Source organism: Pipistrellus hanaki (genome assembly GCF_964339955.1).
Source record: "Pipistrellus hanaki genome assembly, chromosome: 12".
NCBI lineage: Eukaryota > Metazoa > Chordata > Mammalia > Chiroptera > Vespertilionidae > Pipistrellus > Pipistrellus hanaki.
Genome location: NC_140514.1, coordinates 49,971,924 through 49,983,043, shown reverse-complemented (window position 1 = coordinate 49,983,043; position 11,120 = coordinate 49,971,924). Strand labels below are relative to the sequence as shown.

Below are 11,120 nucleotides of genomic sequence, written 5' to 3'. Positions count from 1 at the left end.
GCCCACCAGCACAGTGCTTGACCTTTCTCCATAACACCCTTGAGTTGTCAACCCTCTTTGCAAACCGCCTGGGGAAGGATGTTAACTATCCCCCAGGCAACAGTGCTCCCAGGATCTGTGAGAATTTTGTCTTCAGATGCCCATTTAGGCCCATGGAGGACCTCTGTCACGTGGCTTTCACCCTCATTCTGAAGAGCATCTGAGCAAAAGTTGGGCAAAATATGTTCGTTCTACATGTGCAAATAACGAGGACCTCAGGCGTGTTCCCTTATTAACCATTTCTTAAGCTGATGCAGCTTGGAGGTCCACTTTCCATTCTATTTCTCTGAGCCGATTTCATTGTCTGAATCACGCTTTTCACCTGCTGCTAAGCCACAACCTACTCTATACAATCAGGCCAGCAGGGGAGCAGTTAGGGGTGATCAAGTAGGCAGAGGGGTTAGATCCTGACAATTACCCCATTCATCCTTTTAGTATTTCATAGATTACTTTCCCATTGTAGAAGTAAAACTAGATGAACATTACATCAGAGAAAAGCACCCTTGGGTGCCAGTCAGCGTGGGCTGTGACCCTGTCACTTCCGTTCACAGACAGGAAGAGATGGAGTATTTTGTCTTCGATGACATCAGCTCCATGATTCCAAACGAGGCCATCAGGAGACTCATCTTGCCGATGACGGTTCAGCTTTGCCATCTGATCATGTCCACGGAGAGGAACGATGGGGAGAGTGGGACATTCGCCTCCCTGGAGAAGACCGCAGAGGAATTGGCTCAGGCGAATGAGGAGTTCGTGCAAATCGCAAAAAGGTAATGATTTCAAAGATTGTGACCCCTTACACTGACATGTCTGCAGAAGGAGAGTAATAGAGCCTTATTTGAGTCAAGTCAGGTATGAAAAATAAATTGATAATACATAAAGAAGCCCTGCCGGTTTGGCTCAGTGGTTGAGTATCAACCAAGAGATCAATGGTGTGATTCTCAGTTGGGGCACATGCCCTGAATTTGGCTCAGTCCTTATAGGGAGGCATGCAGGAGGTAGCTGATTCATGTTTCTCTCACACTGATATTTCTCTCTATCCCACTCCCTTCCTCTCTCTCTCTCTCCAAAAAATATCAATAAAAACACATTTAAAAAATATAAAGTAGTAGACTCAGCTTCACGAAACCAAGATGGCGGCATAGGTAAACACCTAACTGCAGCCTCACACAACAATTTCAAAAAATACAACTAAAATACAAAATGGACATTACCCAGAACAGGAAAGTCGACTGACTGGAAATTCTACAACGAGAAGGAAAGAGAAAACCAGAAGGAAAATTAGAGGAGCTGTAAAAGCCTAAGGTACAGAGACACAGTGCGCTCAGGGAAAGGATGGAGCCGGAGAGGAGGGGCAGCTGAGTGCCTGGCTGGTGTTCCCTAGCGGGAAGGAGATAAAAGCTCTGGACTGTGCTGAATCCCAGTTCCGACTGCACTGAACCCCAGTTCTAGGCCAGACACTGGGGACCCAGGCTCATATGGAGGGAGCCTGGGCTGTAAGGCAGAAACTCAGGGGAGCGGCAAAAGGAAGTCCCGGAGGCGTGTACATTGTGCTTAGAGAACGGAGTGTTGACTGTGCTGTGGGATTGCCCTAGTGGAAAGGAGACAAAAGCTTCAGACTGCTCTGAACCCCACTTCCAACTGAACTGAACCCCAGTTCCGGGCTCATTGGGGGAGAGCCTAGACTGTTTAGTAGCGGGAGAAACTCGCTCAGAGGTGCTTGCAGCGAGTACTGAAGGACACTGAGGAACACTGAGACTCAGGAGCCTCATAGGGCAGGGCTGACGGAAGTCAAGGCTGTAGGCTCCACCCTGAAACTCCGCCCCATCCAAGCTGAACACAGAGACTTTTAAGGCTAACAACTCAGGGAAGCTTTGAAAATGCCGAGACAAGGAAACAGATCACAAACGAAAGAAATGGAGGACAAAAAGCAACTGGATATCGAGTTCAAAACCACACTTAAAAGGTTTTTCAATTTGCCTGTGAATAGTCCCCCAGCCACTCTGGGGCACTGGGGTGCATGGGACAGAGCTGGGGCCCAGAAGGTACATCCCAGGCTCTGTTCTTTAGCTCAACTGTGTTGGAGCCACAGCATGGATCTTGGGCCACAGCCGCCTGACACCCTCCTGGCAGGGGGTGCCCGGGTGCCACCTCCTTGCGCACAATTCAACTTGGCCCTCTTGGAATGGCCAAACACAGTGCTCATCTTGTCTTCTAAAACTTTGAAACTTGAAGTAGTTAGAAAAGATTGCTTTTTTTTTTTTTTTTTTTTCCTCCTCCTCCTCCTGGTTTACCGCTCAGAAACAATAGCTAATATACCAAAACCACAGGGCTGACTGCTCTCCCACACTCAGGTTAAGGCTGAAAAGTTAACCGAGACAGTGACTGCAATACTTTATTTTTTAAGCGTCTGCAGCAGATTGTTTCCAGGAGTGTACAATGGTAGACATGTTGTAGCTGAGGGCCATTTTAAGGGACCAGGATGCTTTTTTCTAGGGCAGATTTGGAAATGATGTCTGCCATTCTTGAATTTTACTCAGCATGTTCCCCTCACCTTAGTATAAAGGGCTGGGATGCACTGTTGGGGCCCATTGAGAGTATTGTCCACACTGGTGATAATTTCAGGGCTGTTTTCCCCTCTAGACACAAGGAAGGAAGGATCACCTTAGCTACATCCCTCGCAGTGACTGCAATAGAACCCTTTAGGCAGTTCAGGAAGGAAGGAGTGGCTGGATCATATTATGAAGGTAGGTATGGCCTCTCACTATCTCCCATGTGAGGAGTGAAAGGATGCTTTGGTAAGGACTTCCCCACCCCGACACAAACACACACGAATGCACCTTCCTGACTTCACAGATACAAACCCCCCAGACTGGAAGTATGACCCTAGCTCCTCGGTCTTTCTCAGAACAGAAGCAGCGATAGCCAGAGGCAGAAGCACATTCCTCACATCTAAGAGATTGCAGGGGGAAACTGAATAAAAGCGTGACCCTCCTTCCAGAGATTTTTTAAAGTCCTTTTTTATTCCATGATAATTCTTTTGTAGGGATAACATGAGGTGGGCAAGCTGCATTTCAGAAATGCTGTTGTAATGGTTTTTAACACCTTTTACTCTTCTTACTGGTGCTATTTTGTAGAATAAGGAATAATATTGACAGGTTTTGTGGGCATTTTTTAAAATACATTTTTTAAAACTCAGACTTCTATTTTTGTTTTACCATTTTCATAGAAATTTTTTGTGTGTGACTGGAGTCACATAATAAGAATGGGGGTAAATTGTGCCTTGTTTCAACAGTTTTTTGTTAATTTTTAGGCTGAAAGATAAGGGATGCTTATTGTTTACCTTATGTTGGATTAAAATCAGTATTTCTCTATTAAAAAAAAAAAGGTTTTTCAAGAATTTCCTAGAAAAGGCCAATAAAATAAACGAGACCTATGAGGATATGAATAGGGATCAACTAGAAATAATAAGGGATCAAAAAGAAATAATAAGGGATCAACAAAAAATAATAAGGGATCAACTAGAAATAAAGAATACATTGTCTGAAATAAAAAATATTATACAGAGTCCTAAAAACAGAATGGAAGATTGCAAGAATCAAGTCAAAGATTTGGAACATAAAGAGACAGAAGACACTCCTCTGCAGAAACAAGGAGACAAGAGCTGAAACCAGTTTGGCTCAGTGGTAGAGCATTGGTCTGCAGACTGAAAGGTCCCAGGTTCGATTCCGGTCAAGAGCATGTACATTGGTTGTGGGCACATCCCCGGTAGGGGGTGTGCAAGAGGCAGCTGGTCGATGTTTCTCTCTCATCGACATTTCTAACTCTCTATCCCTCTCCCTTCCTCTCTGTAAAAAATCAATAAAATATATTAAAAAAAAAAAAAAAAAAAAAAAAGAAGAAGAAGAAGAAGAAGACAAGAGAATCCAGAAAGTGGAAGATAATGTAAGAAACCTCTGGGACAACTTCAAGCGAACCAACATCAGAATTATGGGGGTCCCAGAAGAAGAGAGAAAGCAAGATACCGAAAACATACTGAAAGAAATGGTGACAGAAAACTTCCCCCACCTGGTGAAAGAATTAGACTTACTAGTCCAGGAAGCACACAGAACCCCAAACAAAAGGAATCCAAAGAGGACCACACCAAGACATATCATAATTAAAATGCCAAGAGCAAAAAACAAAGAGAGAATATTAAAAGCAGCAAGAGAAAAGCAGGTAGTTACCCATAAAGGAGAACCCATATATGATTGTCAGCTGATTTCTCAACAGAAACCATGCAGGCCAGATGGGAATGGCAAGAAATATTCAAGGTGATGAATAGCAAGAACCTACAGCCAAAAATACTCTACCCAGCAAAGCTATCACTCAGAATCGAAGGCCAGATAAAGAGCTTCACTAATAATAATAATAAAAAAAGCTAAAGGAGTTCATCATCACCAAACCAGAATTATATGAATTGCTGAAGGGGGTTCTTTAGGAAAAGGAAGAAAATAAAGATAAAAATTATGAACAACAAATATATAACTATCATCAAGTGAATCTAAAAACCAAGGGAATTAAAAAATCTGATGAACAATATTAACTGGTGAATATAATAGAATCAGAGGTATGGAAGGGGAGTGAACTGATGATTCTCAGGGAAAGGGGGAGAAGGGGGTGTGGGAAGAGACTGAACATAAACTGTGCACCTATGGATGAGGACAATGGGGGGTGGGGAAAGGCCAGAGGGTGGGGTGGGAACCTGGTGGAGGGGAGCAAGGGAGGGGGGAAAAATGAGGAACATTTGTAATAATATGAACAATAAAGATTTATAAAAATATATATATAAAGTAAACTTGCTTAATATGTTATTAGTTGGGGTATAATTTCAATATGAAGACATTTCAGAATTAGTTGGCTGAGTTTTGCATTAAGAAGCAGTTGTATGTCCCATCATAAGGTTTCTAGATTCATTCCTGTTTCACTGATTGTTTTTATTCTAGAGAAAAGAATTCTCAGAGTTGTCTAAACATCATTTTCATGTCTAAACATCATTCAGTGCATGGGCCTGGTCCTTTTAGTAAACTTGCATGCAAATGATCCTATATAATAAATAGCTAATATGCAAATGGTTGTCACACCTTCATGCCTTCATGCCCTCACATTGGCATGCCTTAATGGCTCAGACATTCAATACTGGGGAGAGAGGATTGGGGATTAGTCAGGCACAAATGAGCTCTTAAGAGAGGAATGAGGACCAGCCAGGCTGGTCCTGTGTCCCAGGAGAGGGACAAACTGCCTGCCCCATAGTCCCGGTGCCGGAAACTGTGGCTGCAGCTGCGGCCCGGGAGAGGGAAAAGCCCTCCTGCCTCATGGTCCCGGTGACTGCGGCTGTGGCCCAGGCAAACCAGCCTGGGTCCTGGGTGCCTGCGGCCAGCCAGAGGGAGGGAATCCTGGGTCCCAGGTGTGGGGCGAGGCAGGGGAGATCAGGCCAGCAGGGGAGCAGTTGGGGGTGATCAGGCAGGCAGATAGAGGGGTTTGGGGTTATCAGGCAGGCAGGCAGGTGAGTGGTTAGGAACCAGTGGTCCCAGATTGCGAGAGGCAGTAGGTCATCCCCCAAGGGGTCCCAGATTGGAGAGGGTGAAGGCGGGCTGAGGGACCCTCCCCCCAAGCATGAATTTCATGCACTAGGCCACTAGTTTCCATAATGAATTCCAATCCCAGGTTTAATAGAGAAGGACCTAGTTATAGCAACAAAACTGAACTCTATAAATGAAAGTTGATTGCAACTTACATGTTATAACAAAAGTGTTGCACTTTTACTGCCCAACCATACTGTAGATGCTGCAGCTAGATTTCCTGTGTTTGAGTCCCACCTAAACACCTATTAATTGTCTGGCTAAGTTCTCTCTGTGCCCCATCTGTGAGGGTAAAAGTGATAACCAAACCTCCCTCACAGGACTGTCATCGGGGCATGAGAAAGTCACCGAGCCTGGAGCAGGGCAGCAATGAAAATTGCTTCAGATATCTCTGTCAAATAGAAAGAGTCCCATAAGTATTCCCCTTTCATCCACAGCATGCACTGACCACTGCTAAGATATCCGGCATGGTTCATGGTCTAAAATGCGGAGTGAGTAAGACCTTCACTGTCCCTGCCCTAGGAGCAAAGGAGCAAACAGAGGAAAAAGCACATAACTACATCAGCAGGGAAAAGCCAAATATCTATCACTGCTGTAGCAAGTTATCATCAAACTAAGAACTTGAAACAAAACAAATTCATTCCCCCCAGGTTAGAAGTCAGTGGGCCTGGCTGGTTTCTCTGTCCTGGGTCTCACAGACCAAAGTCAAGGTGTTGACAGGCCTGACACTTATACAGAGGCTCTGGGGAGAACTTGCGTCTAGGTTCTTTCGGGTTGGCCAAATCCAGTTCCTTTTGATCATGGGTCTGGCTGTGAGCCAGAGGCTGGTTTTTGCTCATCAAGGCTGCCTGCATTCCAGGCATCACCCCTACTCCCCACCAAGCAATGTCAGGTCAAGCTCCTCTCATGCTTCAAACCTCTCTCTCTGACGTCTGCTTCTGCCTTCCTCCTCTGCTTTCAAGGGCTCGTGTGATTACATTGGACCCATTTGGATAGTCCAGGGTCAACTCTCTATTTTGAGGTCAGCTAATTATCAGCCTAATTCCATTGGCAAAGTCCCTTCCCAGCAGGACCAGATTAAGATTTGATTGAACCAGCAGGCGGGGATTTTGAGGCTGGGCATCTTTAGAACTGTGCACCACAGGACTTAACAGTTAAATTTCCCCTGGTTGGAGTTGTTCAGTGGTTAGAGCATGCTCCAAAGAATTGAGAGTTTGATTCCCAGTTAAGGGCATGTACCTAGGTTGCAGATTCAATCCCTGTACCCAATCAGGGTGAGTGCATGAGGCATCCAATCAATGTGTCTCTCATATCAATGTTTCTCTCTCTCTCTCTCTCTCTCTCTCTCTCTCTCTCTCTCTCTCTCTCTCTCTCTCTCTCCCTCTCCTATCCATTCTCTATAAAATTTAATAGAAAAAATATCCCTTGGTGAGGAATAACAAATAAAAAACAACACAAATTTAATGCATGTTCTCAGTTTGGAGACAATTAACAAAAATTTTTTTGGTTAATCCTCACTCAAGTATATTTTTCCCATTGATTTTTATAGAGAGTGGAAGGGAGGAGGAGGAAGAGAGAAAGAATGAGAAAGAGAGAGAGAGAGAGAGAGAGAGAGAGAGAGAGAGAGGGAGAGAAAGAGAGAGAGAGAGAGAAACAATTGATGTGAGAGACACATCAATTCATTGCCTCCTGCATGGGCCCTGACTGGGGCCAGGGATTGAATCTGCAACCCAGGTATATGCCCTTGACTAGGAATAGAACCCAGGACCCTTTGGAGTATGGGACTGAGTATACCAGTCAGGGTAGACAATTAACAAAATTTGAATATTGAGTTTGTATTAGATAATAGCATTGTGTCAGTATTTAATTTCCTGATTTTGATGATTGTTCTGTGTTTATGAAAATGAATGTCCTTTCCACGGGCAACCCATGTTGAATTATTTGGGGGCAAAGAAGCATCATACCTGGAACTTTCTACACACCCACACGTATACATGAACACACACTGACACATGCACAGACATCCACAGATGCACACACACACCCATACACATGCATAGAGAGAAAGAGAGAATAAAAAATATGGCAAAATGAGAACAATCAGTGAATCTGGCTGAAGGATATATCAGAGTTTTTTACATTATTTTTGCAACTTTTTTGAAAGCTTGACATTATGTAAAAATAAAAAGTGACAAAATATTGTTGAAGATAATCATGCTCAAAAGTTAAGTGACTTGGAAATAAAGAGGATTCAAAAGTGTCTATGAGTCGTCAAAAAACTGAGACCAGGATCACCATGTGGTTCAACAACTGCTTTCGGGCTTATCCCTAAAAGAAGTGAGAGCAGGGACCTGAGCAGACATCTGCACATCTGTGCTTAGAGCAGCGTGATTCACAACGGCCAAAAGCAGCGTGTCAACACTTAGTTTCCTGATTTTGAAGATTCTTCTGTGTTTATGTAAAATGAAAAAAAAAATCATGAAAAAATTGCCAAGATATTAATTTACTAAAGAGTTTGAGAACATAGTGATTGTACACCAATTTAATAGTCTTTGTACATCCTAAGTTTTCTAATGCAATGCATTTTGTAATTACACAAAAAAGGGTACGTTAAGTTTGAGAGAAGATAAATGTCCTTTCGGTCTGTTTCAATAGTGTCTGCTATGGGCAGGTAAATTATTTATAAAGAGAATTATCCGTGCTCATGGCCACGGGAAACGGTCCAGCCCGTCCATCAGGGCAATCCTGCAAACAAAGCCTATCTGGCTTGGGCTGAGCTCCCCCAGCTGTCAGGCCCCTGCTGGAGCCCAGTGAGCAGGGAGGCGGTGAGGCCTCGGAGCGGGGAGGCGGTGAGGCCTCGGAGCGGGGGAGGCGGTGAGGCCGGGGAGCGGGGGAGGCGGTGAGGCCTGGGAGCGGGCCCAGGTGGGCTGGTGAGTTCCAGTGCTTCTGCCAGCTCGGCTCTCAGGAGCCAGAAAGAACCCTCCACGGCAGCAGGGCAGAGCTGGCCGCAGGCAGGGCTCGGGAAGACCCGGCAGGGGAGGCCAGCACAAGTGCATGCTTCCTTTTGCTTCAAAATATATCCTATGGGGACTATTTAGAAAATGCAGATGAAATGAGGAAGAAAGGAATTACCCATAAGTCTATGTTCCAGAAATAACCACAACAAACACTGGGGTGTATATTTATTCCAGATATTTCCTCTTTCTCTCCCTCTTTCCCACTTCCTATTCCCATCCTTGTTTCTTCCCATCCCTCCTTCTTCCTTTAAAAAAAATGTATATAAAGCACTGTGTAACTATGTGTATATATATCATATTACACATATGTAACCATGGATACGTAGGTGTAAATGGGCCTCATGTATGCGCAAGCTGGGACATGGATGTGTAAAATTAGTGACACTGATTGGTGAACAGGGCCAGCTCCTGGGTTGCCTTTTCCAGGGGTACCATTTGCTCCAGAGTCCGGGGCTGAGCAGGGCCTTTGAGGGGTGCCCTGCACAGTCAGCATGAGCATCCTGGCAGCAGCTCTGGGACATACAGTGCTAAACATATCTCCTGCCCCCACTTCAACATCAGTCTCTCCTGGGGTTTCTAGTATAATTGTTTTGTTTGATTTCTAGTATAATTGCACTGTGGTTTAGCAAATCCTTTGTATGATTTAAAAAATATTTTTTTAATTGATTTTAGAGAGAGGAAGGGAGTGAGAGAAACATTAATGATGAGAAACATCATGGACTGGCTGCCTCCTACAAGCCTTTATGGGGGATCAAGCCCGCAACCCAGGCATGTGCCCTGACCAGGGAATCAAACCCTGACCTCCTGATTTGTGGGTTGATGCTCACTCACTGAGCCCTCTGGCCAGGCCTCTGTATCATTTTTGAGCCATGTTTTGTAGCCCAGCATTTAGTCTATATTTGTAAATGTGCCCTGTGCTCTCAACTAGACATGCATTCTATTAGTGAATGTATATGCCATCTAGGTCAAATTTATATGTTCAGATCTTCTGTCCCCATTTGCTTTTCTTTTGTTTCTCTTTCCTTCCTTCCTTTCTCTCTTCCCTCCTTCCTTTCTCCCTTCCCTTCCCTTCCCTTCCCTTGTTTCCTTCCCTTCTTTCCTTCCTTCCTTCCTACATTCCTTCCTTCCTTCCTTTCTTCCTTCCTTCCTTTCTTCCTTCCTTCCTTCCTTCTTTCCTTCCTTCCTTCCTTCCTTCTTTCCTTTCTCTTTTCTTTCTTTTTTTTGGCTGAGAAAAGTGTGATAAAAACCTCTCTCTGTGACTGAATTTAATTGTCTCTCCTTAAACTTTTCCAGTCTGTGGCAGTTCTTTATTCTTTCTTTGTCTTTCATGACCCTGGCACTGTGATAGGTACTGGTCAGTCATTTTGTAGAATATCTATCAACTTGGGTTTGCCATTTCTTTTTGTTGATTAGATTGAGATTGTGCCTTTGTGGCAAGGATACCACAGAAGTGATGCTGTGTCTCTTGTCATGCATTCTCTCATGATGTTTCTCTGTCTTGTTACTGGTGATTTTACACTTCATCATTAGGTCAAGCTGCCGTCTAACAGACACCTCCACTGTTTTCCCATTGTGACTGGAATCTTGCAGTGTTTCTTCAGACTTTCATGCATTGACTCTAGTGTTCATCATTGTGTCTTTTTAAAATATGTACATATTTTTATTGATTTCAGAGAGGAAGGGAGAGAGAGATGGAAACATCAATGATGAGAGAAAATCCTTGATTGGCTGCTTCCTGCACGCCCCCTACTAGGGATGGAGCCACCAACCTGGGCATGTGTCCTCAACTGGGAATTGAACCCTGATCTCCTGGTTCATAGGTCAACCCTCAACCACTGAGCCACACCTGCAAAAATTGAATCTATGATGTTTGCCTAGTGATAATTTTTTCATGTCTCGCATGTATTAACTGAAATTCCTCTGTATAGAAAGGTTATCCTTTCTCTCCCATTCAATTATACATATAGACTCATGGATGTTTATTCGATTTTGTGGGTTTTAATCCAATACTGTCATCATTTATTTTATCATTCAGTTAATTCCTGCTTTGTTCACTGTGGGCTCCTTCCTTGGGCTCCGGCGTTCTTAAGAGACATTTTCATTCTTTTAAAAGCACTTCCTTATTTTCCAGGTTCATCTTGTGTTTTTTCCCAGGCCCGGCCCTGGAATCTTCCCCAACAGCCCTGGTTTCTTTACTGAAGAACACTTTTTGGAAACCAAGATGTGGGCTCTAAATGTGCTCATGAATGACCACAGGTGGTGGTGTTCCTCGGGCCTCAGCAGACAGAGTTAAGATTATATGCCTGTATGCCAATTCATGGATGCACACTCCTCCATACTTACTTCTCTGTGTCTGAACACATATTCATATGTAACATTCATTCATATGTAATCATCTTGACACCTTCCATTTCAACCCAGCATCAATCCCTCTCCTTATTTGCAG

The 11,120-nt window shown here is 44.0% G+C and overlaps 1 protein-coding gene across 1 annotated transcript in view; it reads left to right on the top strand.

Moving 5' to 3' along the window:
- Nucleotides 1–600: 600 nt before the first annotated feature.
- Nucleotides 601–11,120, top strand: part of LOC311631156 (uncharacterized protein) — a gene marked incomplete at its 5' end in the record, with an annotated part of 30,130 nt that continues 19,610 nt past the window's right edge. Inside the window, one exon of the mRNA XM_084900972.1 lies at nucleotides 601–806. Coding sequence (XP_084757098.1) covers nucleotides 601–806 — 206 coding nt within the window. The remainder of the gene's footprint in view (nucleotides 807–11,120) is intronic.